Below are 22,221 nucleotides of genomic sequence, written 5' to 3'. Positions count from 1 at the left end.
GTGGCTAATTCTCCTCACGTCCATGGTAAAATGGATTCCAGTCTTAAAATTGTTGCTCCACTGGCTGACGAATCACAAGATAAGCACATTGCTCTTGAGAGAAGTCTTCGTGTTAATAAAGAGAAATGCTGGCATCAGAGTACCATCATTTCTACAGCTCCCAGTGCATTAACGGATGGGCGGCTAACATCAGAGAACAACAACAAAATCCCAAACCAAACAATCCATTTTAATGAGTTTCCTGACAGGAAAACGAAACACTAGGTTTTTGTTTGTTTGTTTTTTTAAGATTTTATTTATTTATATGACAGAGACAGCCAGTGAGAGAGGGAACACAGCAGGGGTAGTGGGAGAGGAAGAAGCAGACTCCCAGCGGAGGAGCCTGATGTGGGGCTCGATCCCACAACGCCGGGATCACGCCCTGAGCCGAAGGCAGACGCTTAACCGCTGTGCCACCCAGGCGCCCCACGAAACACTAGTTTTGACATCTGAATTGGATCAAATCTCTGGAACCAGCTGTCAATTGACAGAAAATACAGAGGACAGAGAAATCTGTCAAACTACCCCAAGGGGAGGATTTCAGTGATCCAGAAAGTTTCCTGTGGGAAACTCTACAGGACAGATGACCTAGTTTCTTTTCAGAACACCTGGCAGTACAAAATTGTGATATTTGAGATAGCTAGAAACATGAACTATGCTTCGATATATTAAGGAATTACTGTTGGAATGGGACAATGACAATGTGGTTATGTTAGATGTTTATGGATAAAATTACGGATCAGAGTCTAGAGGAAATACAATTGCCCTAAGCTGGTATGTTTATAATCGAAGCTGGATGTTGATTTACAAAAGCTCACACTGCCGTCGACTTTTGTATATGACTGAAACTGCTTCACAAGGACATTGAAAAAAGTTGTGAATGTGAAATGAATGATCAGAGGTGGAGTACTTGTCACACCTCAGTATATTTAGAGGGTATTTGAAGTTCAGGGGCACAAAGATTACACCCTTCTATCTCCTGGAGTTATATAAGTCCAGATCCGTCCCACAAACACTGAGGCGTGCTTAGAAAAAACTGACGAGCACTGGTGCAGATGGCAGTCCCATCCCTGTGGGGGTACAAGGCAGTGACCCGCTCGGCGCTGCCAGGTACACGCGGAGGCATGCTTTAAGCAGTCTTCCGATGAAGGCTCGTGAAGCATCCAAGAAATTTACCTTGTATTTACTTTTTTTCCTTATACTTTTCCTTTGTTATTTCTTTTCTTTTTTTTTTTTAAGATTTTATTTATTTATTTGAGAGCAAGAGAGAGAGAGCAGGAGTGGTGGGGAGGGGTAGGAGAGGGAGACACAGACACACAGACTCCCCGCTAAGCAGAGAGCCCCATGTGGGCCTCGATCCCAGGACCCTGAGATCATGACCCGAGCTGAAGGCAGATGCTTAACCCACTAAGCCCCCCAGACACCCCTTCCTTTGACTGTATTTCTAGACAAACTCTGATCTCTCTTTTCTTGTCTTGTTCCTGCTGTGGGGCCCCACCCAAAATGCCCGTTCTACTAGGCTCCTCACAATAAAATCTAACCCTCTGATGAACGTCCAGCTCGAACGTCAAGTTTTCTTCCCAAACATTTCTGCAGCACCGCCCTCCATCAGAGCTGCCCTGGGAGGCCCACCGTCTCGGGAGCCCACACTATGGGGGCCACTCTACATCTATGATTTGGTTTCATTCTCTCAGAAATCCTGCAAGGTCAGAACTGTAAGCCAACAACCTCCAACCCCTCACCTCTGGCTCCACCCCACAGAAGAGTAAATGGATCAAAGAACTTGCTTGCCCGGTGTTACAAGTAAATGGAGCAACAGGAATTTGAAGGTGGGTGTAGGCAACTCGCAGATCTTGGTACCATGCCAAGCCGCACATCTGGTTTACAGCACAGAGACACACAGGGCTGGTGGATGACACGATCTCAGTCTGTGCTTTTCTTGTGGCATTTAGCGTTCTCTGCCTTCATGCCTTCCCACTTACACTCGGCTTAGCTTCTCTGCTTTCAACTCAAGTGGCTCCAACCAACTGCTTTCCCAACCTCCCGTAGTAGAGGAAAGCACCATGTGCTCTGCAGAGACAGATGTTACCAGACTGAGCAGAAAGCCACAGGCAGGAAGCAACCTGCTCTCAGGGAGTGGCAGAGGCTGGAACCTCCTGCTAACTGGAAACAGCTTCTCAACTCCATGAGGCCGAGCTGGCCCTTGGGTGACCAGAGCTGCCAAGTCAGAGATTATGCTGTGTCAGGATCTGGAAGTTTCTTACACAAAATACCCGAGTAGTCAGCAACGGGTTATTACACTGAGGAGTTGGGAAAGGTATGCATGCAAAACAAAGAACCCGTGTTCAAGTACAACCCAAACTCCATATACATAGATGGACTGACAGCAAGGAGAGCTCGCTGTTTTACATGAAAATGGACAATGCAACAAGCAGCTCGGAGATGGTGGGAAGGGCCATCTTGGAGAAGAGGTCACCTCCCATAAATGTGCTCACAACACCCTGCACTTGCTCTTTACTTCAAAACCCCTTGCCTGTAATTTTGTCCCTTTCTCTATTTTATTTTTTAAAGATTTTTATTTATTTATTTGAGAGAGAGAGAATGGGGGGAGGAGCAGAGGGAGAGGGAGAGAGAGATTTCCAGCAGACTCCCTGCTGAGCGGGGAGCCTGACATGGGGCTCCATCCCACGACCCTGAGATCATGACCTGAGCTGAAACTAAGAGTCAGATGCTCAACTGACTGAGCCACTCAGGCACCGCCCTCCTCCTCTATTTTAAAAATGAGATGGGGGACAAGACAAATGATCTGGTTTCTTCAAGTGAAATGCAAGGGGTGAAAAGACAGGGGAATATTAGATTACAAGAGATGTAAGAGGCAGATCATTCAAATGCAATGTGTGGATCATAAGGGACCCTGATCTGAACAGTTATATGAGACAAGAAGGAAAATGTAAACAGTCTGGATATTTGGTTACACAAAGGAATTAATACCAATATTTTTTTGGTACAATAGTGGTATTGTAGTTATTTTGTTATTATCTTTTTTTTTTTTTTTTTTAAAGGCCTTCTGGAAAAATATTTACTTCAAAATAATGAGGGCAGGGGAGAAAGAAGTGAGTAGGTGCGTATATAGGACACAAGATTGGCCGTGCTGGTACAGCTGCATGATGGGTAACTGGGGCTTCATTATATTAGCCTCCCTCCTTTTCCCAATGTTTGAAGTTTTCCACGTTGAGCATATTTATTTTGGAAGCCTGACTGACACGGTCCAGTGTCTTCACATACCAGCTGGACCTTGCTATCTTTCCTGCCCAGAACCCCTCACTGGCCTCCCCTCTGAAATACATAGTCTACGCTGTGCTGCCTCCACCCACCCAAGTGTGCCTGTCTTTCCCACCACTCTTCCACCAGGAAGGCTTCCCAGACTTCGAATATTTGGTTGGGTCAGCAGGCCAGGTGCTTCTCACCACACTTCTTTATAACCCTGAGCTTTCTTACACACTGGTCGGCTTAATCTCTGCGCTTCCCCCTCACCCCCCAAAAGCCTCCGAATGTTGGCTCCTCGCAGGCTTGTCTGTCTGCTGTCATAGTCCTACAGCAACATGATGCAGTCACGGGAGGTGAGACGGACAGATATGAACAGAGTCCTCTTACCAGGCAGAGGTAACAGGTCTTCCCTTTGAAAACACACATAATAACCAGTAGCACAGGATAAGGAAATTATAACCCAAACACACTTTCATCCTTAAAATAAGGCCCAAGTCTCAGTATGATTCCCATCACACCTACACGTCCATCATGCGCTGTTTATCCGTGCATAAAAGTGTCTTTTTCTTCTCTGTGGAGATCTTTGTCTCTTCCAACAAGAAGTATGAACAAAATACCCGACCATATATAGACAGCTGACTTTAACACCTGGCAGAAAGGCCCTTTCTGGAACTAATACAGTAGAACAGGTGGTGAAGACACCCCCTCAGCGGCTCCCATGGGGCCTGGAAACCCAGGCCACACACGTTGGGAAGAGAATCCCACCTACCGCTTCCTCATGCTCCTTCCAGCAGTCATAATCTGTTGCCATGGCGATACTAGCGTAGCAAATCCCAGCCTCCTTAGCGAGAACCACCTCTGGAGCTGTGGTCATGTTGATAACATCTGCTCCCCAGGTGCGGAACATGAAGCTTTCTGCCCGGGAGCTAAAACGAGGCCCCTCGATTGTGACCATTGTCCCTTTTGAGTGGCAGCGGAGTCCTAACTTTTTAGCAGTCTCTATGAGGACCTAGAAAACAAAGAACCACAAACTCAAAACATACAAACGTAAGTAAGAGCTTACTATTTTGTGTTTTTGTGTTTTTCCCTGATGTCCGAGAAGTTAATTCTTAAAGATTTTTACTCTAGGGGCGCCTGGGTGGCGCAGTCGTTAAGCGTCTGCCTTCGGCTCAGGGCGTGATCCCAGGGTTCTGAGATCGAGCCCCACATCAGGCTTCTCCACTAGGAGCCTGCTTCTTCCTCTCCCACTCCCCCTGCTTGTGCTCTCTCTCTTGCTGGCTGTCTCTCTCTGTCAAATAAATAAATAAAATCTTTAAAAAAAAAAAAAAGATTTTTACTCTAAATGGCTAGTACGTGGAGGCCCTCAGACAGAGTCTGGAAGATCACGGAAGGGTGTTTCCTAGATCCTCGCCCCTCAGATAACCCTGTTCCCCCAGCCCCCAGCACACATAGCTTACAGCCACAAGAGCAAACAATGTGCTTTTCCTCTACACCAGGCATTTGTTTATGTACTTTAATTTCACTTACTTTTTTTTTTTTTTTAAGATTTTTAAATAAAATCTTTTGACAGAGACAGCGAGAGAGGGAACACAAGCAGGGGGAGTGGGAGAGGGAGAAGCAGGCTTCCCGCTGAGCAGGGAGCCCCACTCGGGGCTTGATCCCAGGACCCTGGGATCACGCCCTGAGCCGAAGGCAGACGCTTAACGACTGAGCCACCCAGGCGCCCCTAATTTCACTTACCTCTTAACAGCTTGAAGAGACTAAGCTGGGTTGTAAACATGGACTTGAGTCTGAGCCTTTACCCCCCAGGCTAAGCAAAGGTGCCGATCCTATTCACATCTCCTCAAAGACATGCTGAGAACGGTTTCCAAGCTCCTGACTGGGCTTTCACACAAAATCTAAAGAATTTTATAGAAGCTTTTTTTGGTTAGAAAATGATTTCTAGGGTGCCTGGGGGGCTCAGCTAGTTAAGCATCCAACTCTTAATTTCAGCTCAGGTCATGATCTCAGGGTTATGAGCTCGAGCCCTGTGGCTGGCTCTGAACTGTGTGTGGAGCCCGCCTAAGATTCTCCCCCTCCCTCTCCTCACCTCCGAAAGAAAGAAGGTGAGGTCTTCATAATCTCTCTTGCCTATGGTGTCTCCCAAAGACATATACAAAAACAGAATGGGGCTGTGTTGGTTTTTTCTCTCCAGGGATAAACTTATCACGGCATTTTACTTTAATGGCAAGGCCATGCATGGGTTTTAAAAACATTATTTAAAAGTTTGATCACTTTTTCCAGTGACTAATTAATAACACGCATCTAGTCCTCAGGTTATTAATTTCTAGCCAATGCTTCAAAATTCCTTTTTAATTAAAAAAAAATTAACTGTTAACCCACTTAAGCACTGCCAAAAATTCACTTAATCTTTGTACGTTTTCGTTTTCTCATCTGTAAAATGGGAATAATGAGACTGTATTAGAGCAGTGTGTGCTGTAATACATATACATATAAGACAGCACAGAATTGTGTCAGGCACATTGTAAACACTGGATAAAAGCTAAACCAGTCTTGTAACAACTACTAATACTGGCACCTTCTACACTTGTTTGCCAAATAACTGGCAAAGATTCCTGGGGTACTTTATATATAAAATGGTATGACTCAATGTCAATAAAGGCTCCAATTTAGGCCAAAGTCTAGCCTGCACACGTCGGAACCATATAAGCAAATTAACCTATTTCTTGGAAAATAATTTTCATTATGCTATAGCAGTGGGAGAAAGAATTTTAATAAGAGCCTTGGCAACACCAAATTTAGAAGCGTGACAAGTCACAGACAATGAATAACTGATGTTATATCATGTTTATTTACACTATATATGCTGAAAATAAGATTATGCTTAATAAAAAACTTTCCCCTCGAGTACAAGTTATAAATTCGAGGGCCTAAATCACTCTTCCTTCACCTCGACCTCCCCCACCCCTAAATTAAATTACAGCCAGCCCAGTCCCATCTTCATTAAATGTCTTTGAAAATCCTGAATAACCAAGCTGTGTGTCTTGGCCAAATTGGGATCATGACCTGAGCTGAAGGCAGACGCTTAACCGCTGTGCCACCCAGGCACTCCATTTCCCATTTTCTTAAACCGCCTTTCCTAGCCTTCTTTTAGTCTTATACGGGGCGGGGTGTGTGTGTGTGTGTGTGTGTGTGTGTGTGTGTGTCTCCTGGCTTGGCCTGGCCAAACTTACTGGAAACGATCCCCTACTGCTGATCTCCAAGCCACCGCACCTGCATGTGTTCTGTGTACATCACTGGTATTTCCCTTCCCCCACCTCTACTGCTAGTACCTGAATTCAGTGTCTTCTCCGTGGGACACGATCTCAGGCCTATTCTCTCCTTGGTCTATTTCTTCCCAAACTGCCCCCATTTTGAAATGGACAAGAATCTTACATACATCGAATTACCCCTGGAAAGCAAATTTATTATGTGGACAGATCTGCGTTTCAGAGGGAAGACGAGCAGCAATGTTTGGATATATTCTGCTGACAACTACCTGGAAACACATATACATATATCCCAAATACCCAAACACCAACTTAACCTGCCATTTTTTTTTAAACAAATAAAAAACGTCTTTTCACACAAATCAGAGAGAATCAACAAGCAGTGGTATATCGGAAATATACCCCTGACCCCTGGCTTCAGATTCTAGATTTTTGTTTGAGACCACTGTGAGATTAAGGAGCCCCTGCTGTTAACTCTAAAGAAACTACTTTTACACAATTATGTGGGGCTGAACCCAAAAGCTGCAATAAATCTTCTACTTTTCCATATAACTATCTGAATGAGTAAAATGCTTAGGTACTTCCCCTAAGGGGCAACCCCCTTAGTGCTAAGATTTTACTGTAATCCTGGAGAGGAGGCTGGATGGTAACAGCCAAACTCAGCTCAAAGGCCAATGACGCCAATCTGACAATGTATAGATTATCAAGCACTGAATTCATAAAGGCAGTTACCAGTTGTTGGATGCCTCATAACTGACAGGTGTAGCTCAAAGCACTTTATAGATGATAATGACCCACTCATTTATCCTCCACACAGTGCTGTGAGGTACATGTTACCATCACCTTCATTTTCCAAACGAGGAAACTGAGGCCCAGGGGCATTAAGTAACTTGTCCAACAAGACACAACCATGAAGCCACAAGAGCAGAGATTCGATCCCAAGTAATCTGGTTCCAGACTGTACGCTCTTGACGAATATGCTATCTTACACTGATTTACAAGGTATTCTGACAGCAAACCCAAAACCTATAAAAAAGGTAGGCTGCAACTCTGAATGATTCAGCTTATACGTGACTGAGAGTAGTGGAGACAGTACTAACAAAGGGAAAGCCTTCTAGAAACCTTGCGGAAGAAGCAAGCTTGAGAGGGGAAGAGGGACCACCTGTTAGCCAATTAATTGAACCCTAGATGCCACCCCAAGCCCTTACGGTGCACCTTCCAGAAAGACTACGAACCTCTCTCGTTTTGGGGCAGAATGGCTCAGCCATGGGAATATGGCATACTCCTCTGGCACAGGAATGACTTCCATCATAGAAGGTCTGAGGCCTTTTGGTGGTCCTACAAAATAAAGTGAAAAGGTGTTTTTGTTGTGTTTTGTTTTTTAAAGCCATCACTCCATCTTCTGGGGGCTGGTGAATCCACGGTATCTAGGCCAACACCTTGGTCCTCGCTCCAGAATCGATAGCTCTGGACAAGCTGAAGGCGATTGTTGGAAAAGCCGCTTCAGGATGATATCTGGCTTTTCTGGCTCTCGGTTGGTGACAACATGCTTTCCAACAGGAATTCAAGTGTGTGGTCTGGTGACTGAAAGGACAACCACAGTGGATTGTAGGTACAACTCAACTTTGGGAGCGGGAGGCTGGGTAAAACCCTTAAGAAGTCACTACGGAATTCTCATTCATGGTAGATGTAGAGGGCTGTGCAGTGAACCCCAAATATATCCATTACCTAGATTCAACAATTCAAATTTTGTCAAACGTGCTTCATCTGTTAGCTTTTCCATGGTTGCGAATCTCAGCCTTTTGTGGTTTCACCCCTACTTCAGTTGGATCAAAATATGTAGATTTTTCACTGTAATGTCATGATCACATTTGATAAAAATTAATTCCTACATACCGACTAATACACAGACCAGATGCAAATTTCCCGGATGTCCTTAAAAATGTCTTTTCATTTTTTTTTAACTTATTTTTTATTTCTTAACAAATGCTTTTTTTAGTTTCAAGTTCCAAACAAGGTCCTAAGCTTGCATTTGACTGGCCTGTCTCTAATGAGGGTAATTCCCACCCTCTACCCCCAACCTTATCTTTTCATGCCTTTGGCCCACTGAAGAAAGCGGCTGTTTGTCCTGCTGCACTTTGGGGAATCTCTTCGCCACCTCACTTAATTTGTTCCTCTACCCACCATAATTAGTTCGAAAATCTTAGTTCAACTTCTTGGTAAAACATTTTTGAATCCACAAACGAAAGGCTAAAATTAACCCAGAGCCAAGTCACCCTGCAGTTTTCAGAATAAAGCGAAGTTTTCAGAATAAAGCACTTTCTGTGTCCTTTATATTGTTCACAACTTGAACTCATGAGTAATACAGGAAAGAGAGTCTTCATCTTTCCTACAGAGAGGAAGGCCGGGGAGGGACATTCACGTCTACTTCCGGTAGCGGGAGGCAAGGGACCAGCATGGAGAAATACACTGGTTCGATTTATACAGCTGGTGTGTCCACCTGCCGAAATTCATCGGTTACTTCCATCCCGTCCCACACTAAACAGTGACACTTAGCTGGCACCACAGCCCCCAGGCTCCATAACGGGGCCACAGTGCTCTGCAGGGATGAAAACCCAGCCTATGCTCCTCCTAGCCCTCTGTCATATGTGTTTTAGGGGAAGGCCAAGTTAACCCCCAAGCAATTCCAGATGGGGTTGAAGAACAGGTCAAATGGCCGTCCGAGCCCACATCACAGAGGCTTTTCTCCTTTTGTAAAACTAACCAGTAAAATGGTGCCACGCACTCCATCCAGCTCTGGCTTGGCATCAGCCTTCCATGAGTCAAGTATGAGCAATAGCCCCATTTACAACCGTGATTAAGTATGAAAACAAGGCCACAGAAACCTCCAGCAGCTATACTGCCCTAAATGTCCATGCAACACCCCCACCTTATCTATCTCTATCCCTCTCTCTTCGCTTTCTACCCCTTCTTTGCCCAATCGCTCCTCTTTGTTCTGACTTCTACCTTAAGACAAAACACGTACTAGTCATGCTTTATGTTACATCATAATAAGCGATACTTATTAACTACAGTTCATTCCCTTTGTCAAGTGGAACACTTGACATTTTTCTGTTTAAACCAAGCTCTTCAGGGGCGCCTGGGTGGCTCAGTCGGTTAAGCATCTGCCTTGGGCTCAGGTCATGATCCCGGGGTCCTGGAATCGAGTCCCACTTTGGGTTCTCTGCTTAGCAGGGAGCCTGCTTCTCCCTCTCCCTCTGCCTGCCCCCCCCATAAATAAATAAATAAAATCTTAAAAAAAAAATAAACAAAGCTCTTTAACTACTAGCTACAGGGCTTAGAGCAAACTACCATATCTGTTTGATTCTCTATTTCCAATCATAAAATGTAGTTCATCCATCCATTTGTACAGGCATCATGAGGATGAAGTCAGCCAAGATGTCCAGACGCCTGCCAGCGGCTTGGAAGCAAGGTCCGGGCTAGAGACCGACAAGGAGCCAGTACCGAGGAGAAGCTACGGCTGAGGCCGGAGCCTCAGCACACCCAGCCCCGAACGGGCAAGCAAAGGGCGCAGCCCTGGGGAAGAAATGAAAACTCCAACACCACTATTAGTAATATTGGTAACCTGTAATACTAATGATTTCAGGGCTATGCTGTCAAGATCCAGGAAAAAAAGCGTGTGAGAAACACCTCTCACACAGCCTGCCCACTTGTCTGTCCTGTGCCACACGATGAACTTCAGTGTCGGCACAGTCAATGAAACATTTAATGACCTAAACTTAAACCACTATAAACAGCAATACTCCTGTCCAGCATAAAACGGTACGGCATGATTAATGCTGAATGAAATTCTGACCAAGAGCAATGGGATTTATAATCATGGTGGGGGGAGGGGGAGATGCGGGACGGAGCACATTTTTTTCCCTATAAATACAGTATAGTATGTGAATGTATTTTCTCTTATGATTTTCTTAATAACACCTTCTTTTCTGTAGCATACTTTATCATAACAATATAGTACAGAATGCACGTAACAGATAAAACAGTGTTAATCGACTGTTTATGTTATCAGTAAGGCTTCTGGTCAACAGCAGGCTATTAGCAGTGAAGTTTTTGGGAAGTCAAGTCATCCATGGATCTTCAACTGAACAGGGGTCAGCGGCCCTAACCCCATGCTGCGTAAGGGGTCAACTGTACTTTGTTAGAGCAGTAACCGGACACTAACACACGTGCTTATGTGGTTTCAGATACAGTCAACTCAGTTACGGCTTCCGCAGGAATAAAGACAGGAGGCTGAAGGTCCGCCCCAACTCCTGCTTCATTAGCAAAGCCTCCCAGCTGGGCCAGCGGACTGCAAATGTCACTCCCGCATTAGCCTGGGACCCCCTGGGAAACAGACTCTGGGGCTGACTGGTCTGGCTGGCTTTATACTGCTCGCTGCCTAACTCTGTGCCTCGGGGAAAAGCCAATCTGATCTCTCTGCACCTCAGTTTGTATCCGTTTTCTCACATTTAAAATGGGGAGTAAATAATACTGCCCACCTTCTAAGGTCGACGTGAAGACTGAATGAGACCCGGGAAGCAAGTCCTCGGCACTAGCAACTTCTACCTACGGAAAATCCGCTTCTGTACTTCTCATGTGCCAACCTCGGGGCTGACACAAGCACGGACCTCAAGTCAAAGGCACACAAAAAGCCGCTTGAGGCTATCACACAGGGACACATCCTAAGAGAAGTTAAGTGTGCACACGAACAAAAAACTGCCCGTGGAAGAGTGAAGGAGACAAAACTGTGTTGTGTACTGGGAGGAGAAGTTAAGTTCAAGACTGTCAAGGACAGAACACTGGGCACTTCCACACACAGAACAGGGAAAAGCCCAGGAAAAGCCTGGCAGGTTGTTGAATCGGCTGGTAGACTGACCGGCAGACTCTTGAATCGGCTCTCGGACCGCCGTTTGTTAAAAATTCCCCTTTGAGGGGCGCCTGAGTGGCACAGCGGTTAAGCGTCTGCCTTCGGCTCGGGGCGTGATCCCGGCGTAATGGGATCGAGCCCCACATCAGGCTCCTCCGCTATGAGCCTGCTTCTTCCTCTCCCACTCCCCCTGCTTGTGTTCCCTCTCTCGCTAGCTGTCGAATAAATAAATAAAATCTTAAAAAAAAAAAAATTCCCCTTTGAGAAAAAGCAGAGCTGCAAGCACCAAGGAGAACACTTGTCCTACAGCAGAAGCAAACACAACTGCGCCTCTCTGAGGAGGCACGTGGCCCCAGCAAGCCTCAGCATGCAGGGACATGAGTCAGTTAATCTGCTAGCAAAGCAGGCAGACAGCTGCTCATAAGTAGCACGGTTTTGGGGAAATGATTCCACCCACATCACTTACAAGATATCCAAGTGGTAATGCACATGGACAAACTCGAACTCAGTTTTTAAGAAACCAAAAGAGAACAAAAAGTCACCCCAAACCCTCTTCTCTTTTTTTAAAGATTTAGTTCTTTACCCCAAAGAGAGAGAGAATGTGAGCAGGGGGGAGGGGCAGAGGATGAGGGAAAGAGAGAATCCTCAAGCAGACTCCCCGCTGAACTCGGAGTCTGATGCAGGGCTCGATCCCATGACCCTGAGATCATGACCTGAGCCAAAACCAAGAGTCGGACCCCCAACTGACTGAGCCACCCACCAGGTTGCCCCCAATCTCTCTTTTCATTAAAGCCTGAGCGCTCAGGGAGAGTGGAAGCGCTCTACGTAGCAAGTCTGCCACGGCCACCTTGACGCCCAGGAGCTCCGCTAGCCATTTATCCCACAGGGATGTCTGCACAAATACAAAGATAACGGGGCACACCAATGGTAACAGAACCACAGTGAATACAAACAGGAAACTGAAAACAGCCAAGTTCCCACTTCCGAAGGCGGCTTAACTAAACCACACTGCCAACAATGGAAGAGTGTATGTCTGTTATAAACAGGGTGGCATCTGACTACACGTGTGGAAAGCGGAGACGGTTAAAAGGGAAGACAGCACGTTGTGAGCTAGGATAGAAGAAGAAGACAAACCATTCTTTTTCTAGAATTCCTACAGAGTCACACAAACATATTTGTTTTTTGTGTTGAAAAATATGTAAATGGTATGTAATATGGACTATCTCACAATATGCTTGATTTAGGTAATGATGATAGATCTTGAAGACTTTTCTGTATCAGCACATAGAAATTTACTTGTTTAAAGTTCCGAATAGAAGGCCATGGATATATCAGTATATTTAAGTTACTATACGAAAATGGATCATTAAAAATGGTACAGTAAATATCTCTGCAGGAGCTAGCCACCTTGTACACGTTCCTCAAAAAACGAAGAAAAGGAACTACTGCAAAGGCCTCACACATTTTCAAGTGTAACGGACAGATTTCACCAAATTTCCCTTCAAAGGGCTACAGTAAGGCATACACCCACCAGAAACATAGGAGGGTTTCACTTTTTACCATATACCCGCCCATACGATTTTCATTTTATCTCATGACAAATACGTATTAACTCTTTAAACGCTCTAACACACAGCTATGTTGGACAGCATTTTAGTTTTCACACTCACTAGAACACCACAGACAATTTAAATTAAAAATTTAGAAGGTAAACAAAGAGGCGAAGAAGGAAAAAAAAAAAAAAAGTAAGGCCAAGTCACCAACAGGTTAGATCCAAAGGATATTTATATTCTAGGAAATATGCATAATTTTAAGACCAACAGGATTAAGAACGAGCCTTCTAAATTTCTAGGTGTATATCCACGCGTGTGCACACACGTATTTACGGACAGCACAGTTGTGAGCATGTTTGTTTGTTTACTTATTTAAAGATTCGTTCATTTATTTGAGACAGACAGAGTGAGCATGAGTGGAAGGGCGAGAGGGAAAGAGAAATCTCAAGTAGCCTCCACACTGAGCGCAGAGCCCGACGCCGGGCTCGACCTCACAACCCTAAGATCGTGACCCGAGCCAAAACCAAGCGTCAGACGCTCTGCCAACAACACAACCCAGGCGCCCCTGTTGTGAGCATGAGTGTAAATGAAGGGTCAAATCCTAGAAGATTTGGGTCACAGAGTTAGGGTACAAAGGGTTCTCATCTGGAGGAGAAAGGTAGGGCGCTGAGGGAGAGGAAGAGAGTTTAAAACTGCAGTGGGGAGGGGCGCCTGGGTGGCTCAGTCCGTTCAGCGTCTGACTTGATTTCAGCTCAGGTCACCGTCTCAGGGTCCTGAGATCGAGCCCCACCTCTGGGTTCTGAGCTGAGAGTGGAGTCTGTTTAAGATTCTCTCTCTCGGGGGCGCCTGGGTGGCACAGCAGTTAGGCGTCTGCCTTCGGCTCAGGGCGTGATCCCAGCGTTATGGGATCGAGCCCCACATCAGGCTCCTCTGCTGTGAGCCTGCTTCTTCCTCTCCCGCTCCCCCTGCTTGTACTCCTCTCTCACTGGCTGTCTCTGTCAAATAAATAAACTAAATCTTTAAACAAAAAAAAAAAAAGATTCTCTCTCTCCCTCTCCCCCCCACCCCTGGCCCCACCCCACTTGTACTCTCCTTAAAAAAAAAAAAATTAAAACTACAGTGGGGAAAAGTAGAGGAAATTCTGATGTGAACGACACGAACAGAAACCCATTGTAACATGGAATGAATCTGTTCTCTTAAACAGAAGGAACTGAGAACTTCTAAATTTGCATACATGTCATTAAGATCCCACCATTGCTCTGATCGAATGAGCCCTTATGGTGCCACAGGAAAGGAGAAAAACCTATGACGTTTATATCCCAATGAGGAGACAAGACTGTTTAACGAACATGCACAGTTTTTTCTTATTTTCTACTTTTCACGAGGTCTTGCTGAGCGGAGCACGCAGAGCCGCAGCACAAGAACAAAATGCCGGCTCTGACACAGGTGTTGAGTACCAATCTCTATGGGCCTCGGTTTTCTCATCTGTACAAGGGCGCCACAAGGTATGTACCCGCTGTTCCCTAGTGCTGTGATAACTAGCAGCACCGGGAACACAGTGAGGACTCCAGAAGCAGCTTTGCCTCACTGTGAAGTACCATGGACATGGCTCCAGGTCAACGTACGTAACTTCAACAAATCCTGTTTACAACTTCACATTCCACAGGACAGCCGTTCCACCACCGCCTTAGGCTGCTCACTCAAGAAACAATATACACATAACCTGGTTACATGTGTCTAGAAAAACACCATTTGGTGCTTTCATTCTTGGGACTACAAACCACGAAAGGGAAGGCTGTTGAAAAGGCATGCATATTTTAAATCTTACTGAGTCAGACTGCCTTTTAAAAACAGTCCTAGGGGCACCTGAGTGGCTTAGTCAGTTAAGCGTCTGACTCTTGATTTTGGCTCAGGTCATGATCTCATGGGCCCTGAGATCGAACCCGGCATCGGCCTCCGTGCTTAGCACAAAATGTGCTTGAAGATGTGCTCCCCCTGCCCCTCTTCTCACTCACGTGCTCTCTCTAAAAATAAATAAATCCTCAAAAGAAAATAAAAATAAAAAATAAAAGAGTTGAAACTATCTCTACCAGCAATAGGTACTATCCAGGACCTCACAGCATCAGACAGGTGGGAAGAGCTTAATATTTTCTTTCACTTCAAAATTATCCAGAAATAACAACTTCATGTTCAGAAGAACAAATGCAACCAGATAATAAACATTACTATTTCACTGGGGAGAGGGAAACGGGCAGGGATACTAAGTACAAAGGCAATGGAAGAAACCACCACAGGGGTGACAAGATATTTTTAAGTACATGTCAAAGATCATCAGCATCGATGACAAAAGTAACTAGGAAAAAATGACATCAAATTACAGGAAGCGCTGAGGTTTTCTACATAAAGAGCTTGTTAGGACACTCCCTCCCCCTTGGACTGTGCTGTGAGCTCTGAGCCGGTACTAACCAGTGCTCAGTAAAAACCCTGACCGACGACGAGGTTCTGGGCAAGCCCTCCCAGAGAGGAGTGGATGCCCTGATTTACAGCACTTTTTTTTTTTTTTTTTTTTTTTAAGTAGACTCCATGCTAGGCATGGAGCTCAATGCAGGGCTTGAACTCACAACCCAGATCAAGAGCTGAGCTGAGATCCAGAGTCGGACGCTCAGCGGACTGAGCCACCTGGGCGCCCCTCCAGCTCTTTTCTCATCATGTCTTTGTTTCTATTATATTTTCAGGGAGTAATCTCGAAACTGGCTTTGCAGGGGGCACGCTGGAGAGAAGAAGGCACGCGAAGCAAAGCACTGACCAGATGAGGCAGTGGGCACCGAGAACAGAAGGTGGTTCAAAGTACGCACAGGCGTGACCCAAAGACGGACTCTACGCAGGGGTGGTATGGAGGCATGGTGGCGGCCACCGGGCAGATGGCAGCGCCAGGGTGTGATCAACTTCGCGATTTTCCAAGCAGGGAACAGGGAGCTGGGGTGGGGTGAGAGTGACAGTGTGGGGTTAGAAGACATCCAAGGGGGATCATTTATTTTTTTATTTTTAAATTTTTTTTTTAAAGAGTTTATTTATTTGACAGAGAGAGAGAGCACAAGCAGGGGGAGTGGCAGGCAGAGGGAGAAGCAGGCTCCCCACGGAGCAGGGAGCCCAACATGGGACTCGACCCCAGGACCCCGGGAACATGACCTGAGCCGAAGGCAGATGCTTAACCCACTGAGCCACCCAGGCGCTCCCCCCAAGGAGGATGATTTAATCTTGAATTATAAAGCGTGAGGTATCTTTGGGACCCTGTCCTGGATCTAGTGGCCAGTGTGCATCTGAAGGGGGAGGCAGAGCTGGAAGTGTGTGTGTGAGGGATGGGTGAGGTCACAGGCTTTGGACGCTAACAGAATTCAAACTCCACAGGTCCCACTTACTAGCAAATGACCGATATTTTTGAGTTTTAAGTTTCCTCAACTATAACCCAGGAAAACTACCCTTGTGGTGAACAGGATTAAGGGATTTGTGGCACTTAGTAGTAACTCAAAAACTGGGAGCTTATCAGCAGTTTCGTTAGGAGAAGGGATAGAAGGCAAGGCCATAATAAGAGAGCTAGGTTGAGGAGCAAAACTTGGGAACTCCCGGGAACATGGGAGTAGCTGCCCCGGATCCTAGGACAGGTGCGGGCAGGAAGATGGCAGAGGGCAGGCATGCAAGAAACTAGTGAGAGGGAGGGGAAAGGAACATGGTCAGTTTATGCCAAACAGCTTCTGTTTTCTCATACAGAGGGGACATTCTCAACCAAGAGTGAAGGAGACGGGCAGGAAGCCGTGAGAACAGTAAGGGTTTGAAAGAGCTGCTAAGAGGAATGGGAGAAGAGCCAAGGGAGGGCTTCCTGTGCAATTGTTTACCATGACCCCTGAGAGTATGGATAAAAGTCCACGCCCTGCCCCAGAGGTTCAAAGACTGGTGATTAATGGACATCAGAGCACACCTCAACTTCCCGGCCAGTGCTCCATAGGGGCGGGTACCAACAATCTTACATCATGACATTGAGGAGGAGGGGAAGCCCAGGGCTTCGGGAGGGGGAAATAAAGTGACATAATCCCTCACCACTGTGTTTACAGTGGGACTTTCCTGATGAATAAGCCAGCAAGTATTACAGCCACGCTTAGTCAAAACTTTCCCTAATGCAGTGAACACAGAACTCTCCAGAGAGGGAGGACATCACCACTCAAGACATCAGAACATAGCACCCTCATCTCGCAACGAGGACACGAAGTGACAAAAGAATTTGGGGGCAGAGCCAGGAAACAATTCTGGATGTTCACACTTCCAAGCTAGGGCTTCTCCCACTGCATTCTTCGAGCAGAACCTAACCGGGGGCCTCAGGCATACCAGGCCAACGCGTGAGCAGCATTTTGCAGAGAACTTCTGCCGCTAGGATTCACACCCTGCTGTTTTTCATCTTAATTTTTTTGGTTGTATTTTTCTCATTGTCTTGGTTGTATTTTTCTCATTGTCCAAAAGAAAAAAAAAAAAAGTTCTTATCTGTAAAACATTCCTGATAAAGACCACTATTGGAAAGTAAGAATCCCATCCTTGTCCTTAACAGGTATGTTCGCTGGGCACGCCTTGAGATAGTTCCAATAGCCCTCGTAGCTGAACGGGTCCTACTAAACTGCATCTTTTTAAAAAACAATTTAATGGAATGTGGGCATCTTTCCAGATAGCTTATAGGTACAGGGCGAATTCAATTCCTCTCCACGATAACGATCAGGATTGATGGTGAAGAGGACAGAGGTCATGTGTGGCAATGCTGGAAACCTCTACCCATGTGCACCTTGCACGGCCTGGAGAGTCAGTAGTTTGGGGTGACAGGCATACGCTGCATATACAAAGGTTTGTACCACAGAAGAAGAACCCCCAAATTATGAATCTTGGAGCATCTCCCTTGTGAGATCCTTTTAAAGTATACATAGCCTCACAACGCTCTCTTGGGACAGATGAAAGGTCAGACAAACTCTTCCCCGAGTTCAGATGGACTGTGGAATGACCATCCGGAAGTGAAAAAGTCCCATTCTCAACCAGGTTCGATCCTGAATGGTCAAATGACTTGTGGTCTGATGATAAGGACCTCCATCGGTAGAAGAAATGGATTCGTCAAACCCCATTCATCAGAAGGCATGAGGCACAGAAGATACTTAATGTGGACAAGCCTCCTCCAAGTTTGTGGTATCAGCTGCTTTTTTTTTTTTTAATTTACTTATTTGACAGAGAGAGAGGGAACACTAGCAGGGGGAGTGGGAGAGGAAGAAGCAGGCCCCCAGCGGAAGAGCCTGATGTGGGGCTCAATCCCAGATCGCAGGGATCACGCCCTGAGCCGAAGGCAGACGCTTAACCGCTGTGCCACCCAGGCGCCCCCAGCTGCTCTTTTCAACTCTGCTTAGGGAGGAACATCGCACATGGAGCCCCAGACCCAGGACAAGGGCAGAGTAAAGTAACCTATCCCTCTACGGTCGGAATGGGAAAATGACAAAGCCAACACCACATTTCTGATATTTAAATTCTAGACCAAGGTCCATTTTGCTTTCCACAGCTGCCCTACTCACAAACACAAAAGGATTATTTTCACTTTAAATATTAGCTAAGGCACCTCCTTGCATGTCTGAGGAAGAGATGCACGACTGCACGTATCCCAAAACCACCTGGAGCCACTCCCCTCCCCACCTGTCTGTTGTCCTGCTCTCACCAGGTCAGCCACACCCCAGATTCCCCTTCTCTCAGGCCCAGGCTTTCAACTTCTCACAGGCAGGAACATGGCGGAGAGAAAATTATTTTCTTAAAAGAACTTCCAACCTATCAGACTCCTTTAAAGGGGTATTCCATTTTTAGAGTAGAAATCCAATGTTTTTTAAAAACAACTGTATAGTCAGAGCCACCTGTCACTCTTTGACCTAAATGGTGTCTGAGGGATGCACAGCAAGGCCGGTGGCCTAGTATTTTTCCCTACACTGGGCACCGAGGGCAAAGAAAGAAACGAGAAAGTTCTGCCATCTATTAAGTAACAATAGCCACACTATTCCATCCTGATTCTTCTTTTTTTCTTTTTAAAGATTTTATTTATTTGAGAGAGTGAGAGAGAGCACAAGCAGGGGGAACAGCAAGCAGAGGGAGAAGCAGGCTCCCCACGGAGCAGGGAGCCTGATGTGTGACTCGATCCCAGGACCCCGAGATCACGACCTAAGCCGAAGGCAGACGTTTCACCGACTGAGCCACGCAGGTGCCCCTCCATCCTTATTCTTTATCACAAATTTATGTTAGGGAGATGAAAAAGATCCCTCTAAACCTCTGAAGACCCCTTTGGGACAAGGATATTTTTTCTAAGATAGCGTGGCAGCAAAGTGGCAGCAGTAACCAAGTGTGCGTTTCCAGATCAGTCCCTGGAGAAGTGACGGGGTAGGTGGAAGAAGCCTCAGTGATGATGGAGCTCGACCCCGGACTTTGAAGAGAGGGCCCCGGGCCAGAGATGCGCCTGAGGCTAACCGGAGCCAAGACAAAACCTCCGGAGCCAGGGCTCCTGTCCGCAGGCTATACTCCACCGGGTGGCTTTGCAGAAAGCTGCAATTCCATTCCCGAGCTGCGGCTGGCTGGACGGCTGCCCAGGCTCCCGGCAACACGGCCCCCAGCTGAGCATTCTGTGCCTGAGGACCGCACGGACAGCACACGTCAGGTGCCTGCCTGAACACACCAAGGTTCACCTCCAACATGTGCTGTCATTAGTACAACACGTGAAGGCCATTACTCATAAGGCAAAAAGTGCTGATTCTCTTCTCTTAGGAGACACACATAGGGTAAATCACGTGCGCACCCAAGCGTGGGGAACTGACCCAGCCCGCGGCAGGATCGTTCAGAAACACTGTCCAACAGCAACAGAACACAAGCCACCCAAGGTACTTTTAAGTTTTCTAACGGTTACATGAGAAAAACCGAAAACAGGTAAAATCAGCTTTACTATCTTATCTAGCCCGATAAATCATAAAAGTTACCATTGTAATATATCATCAATATAAAATTTGAGGTTTCTTCTAAATGATATTCCCTTAGGGACCCTCCTTCTAAGAGAACTCTTCTTCTCTTGTTACTGAATAATGTTAACTACAGACCCCCCCAGCCAACACATTCACAATAATGGCACCCATGTACCAGGCAGGTGAGAGGTGCTCCATCCCATAAAAGGCACTTACTAGAGACTTTGAACTTCCAAGGCAAGAGTAAGGAGTCAGGGGGTGCCTGGGTGGCTCAGTCGGTGAAACGTTTGCCTTCGGCTCTGGTCATAATCCCAGGGTCCTGGGACTGAGTACCCGCATCAGGCTCCCTGCTCAGTGAGGAGTCTGTTTCTCCCTCTCCCTCTGCTCTGCTCATGCTCTCTCTCACCCTCTCTCTCTCTCTCGAATAAATAAATAAAATCTTAAGAAAAAAAAAAAAAGAAAGAAAAGAGTAGGGAGTCAGGTTATCCACACAGCTCATGAAAGAAAACAGAAACCAGAAGATCTTAAGGTTACACGGCTAAGGACTGCTAAGACAGAAAGAAACCAGACACGATGCGACACCTGTTCTCTTTTCTATTCTCCATCTTTCTGCCCCAATTGCTTTCTTGAAAGAGCCAGTATGTGAAACATCCACATTTACTATTTATGAGGAAAAGATCTGGCAAATGTGAGTGTACAGTTACACCATTTAAGTAACAAATTAATCTGGGGCTTAATACCCAAGTCAGACTTTTCTTTTCAGGATCATCTATGATACTTTATAAATCTGGATCAGTCTGAATAGGGAGTTTCGGTCTCTGCTTTATTTTTTTAAGTAGGCCCCATGCCCGACGTGGGGCTTGAACCCACAGCCCTGAGATCAAGTGTCCCATGCTCAACTGACTGAGCCAGCCAGGCGCCCCATGTACTCTGCTTTACTGAACAGGCATAGTACAACCATTTTCTGAAGTCATTACCTCCAAACACATGGACTTTGACAACCACAGAGATCTTCATCAAGAATTCCAGCTTCCCTCTTCCTTCGAATGATCATGTTTATTCAATTGCTCTAAAAATACTGACTGAGCAACTGCGGGCCATATACTGTCGTGCGTGTTAGGGATAAAGTGGCAGATAGGGTCTCTGCCCTCACACGGCCTATATTCTAGAGGGAAAGATGAACAATACATACCTAGTGTCAGGTGCTGAAAAAATAATAGGAAAAATGATAGGTAAAGGGCAGGTAATGATTTTAGTCTACCCCCATTATTTATTAGGCTGAGCCTCATGAAACTGCTGATATCCAACCATTTCTGACCCAGAGAACGGTCAGTTCATACGGTTCCACCTAACAGATTCACTCCATAGGGAAACAATCAAGAATGCTTCCAATGGACTCTAAATTACAACAGATCCCTGCCAGACAGAAAACACAGAGAACTGGAGTGAACAAACTTTCTTCCCATGGAACAGGGGAAAGGGCGCTTGGGTGGAGTAAACTCAGCGACAGCAGATGGGGAGGGCAGGATGGACAGAGGTGACAGTCTGGGGACTGCAGTAGGAGCCACCAAATGGCTTAAACTCTGTACTACTTCTCCCCACCACCGACTCAAAGTGCAGAGTGTAGCCTCCTGTCTCGATCTGGAATACCTTGGGAGGTGGGTCCTTTCCCCAGGAATTATAGGGGGGCAGGGGAGTGGAAAGGGATCCCTAGGAGAGCACCCACTTTCCCTTGTGATTCTTCAACTATTTCTTTCTTTTTCTTTTCTTTTTTTTTTTTAAGATTTTACTTATTTGTTTATTTTAGAAAGAGAGCTGGCGAAAGGGCAGAGAGGGGGAGAGAATCTCAAGCAGACTCCACTCTGAGGGTGGAGCCTGATTCAGGGCTCGATCTTATGATCCTGAGATCACGACTTGAGCTGAAACCAAGAGTCAGATGCTTAATCGACGGGACCCACCCAGGTGCCCCTCTTCCAACTATTTCTAAATTCAGAAAAAGCCCAGGATCATGGCAGTCAATTACTGCTGAATTTTTTTGAGTAAAGGAATGTTATATATTACTGGTACTACCAAATAACAAAAAAGTCCCTAGCTCCTGAACCAACTGGTCGATCTTAAAACCATGTAAAGACAACCGGACATTACATGCCTGCCGATACGATGCAAGGAGG

At 46.0% G+C, this 22,221-nt stretch overlaps 1 protein-coding gene across 4 annotated transcripts in view; it reads right to left on the bottom strand.

The window, feature by feature from the left end:
- MTAP (methylthioadenosine phosphorylase) overlaps positions 1-22,221 on the bottom strand; it is a 42,445-nt gene that overhangs the window by 3,848 nt on the left and 16,376 nt on the right. For all 4 annotated transcript variants that reach the window (XM_026506447.4, XM_057313483.1, XM_044386893.3 and 1 more), the window contains 2 exons: positions 7,811-7,913; positions 4,076-4,315 (listed from right to left, as the gene is read on the bottom strand). In XM_026506447.4, coding sequence (XP_026362232.1) covers positions 4,076-4,315; positions 7,811-7,913 — 343 coding nt within the window. The remainder of the gene's footprint in view (positions 1-4,075; positions 4,316-7,810; positions 7,914-22,221) is intronic.

This window comes from Ursus arctos, unplaced genomic scaffold (assembly GCF_023065955.2).
Source record: "Ursus arctos isolate Adak ecotype North America unplaced genomic scaffold, UrsArc2.0 scaffold_18, whole genome shotgun sequence".
In the NCBI taxonomy this organism is placed as follows: Eukaryota; Metazoa; Chordata; class Mammalia; order Carnivora; family Ursidae; genus Ursus; species Ursus arctos.
Note: the sequence above shows the minus strand (reverse complement) of the source record. Positions and strands in the feature narration are given on the sequence as shown.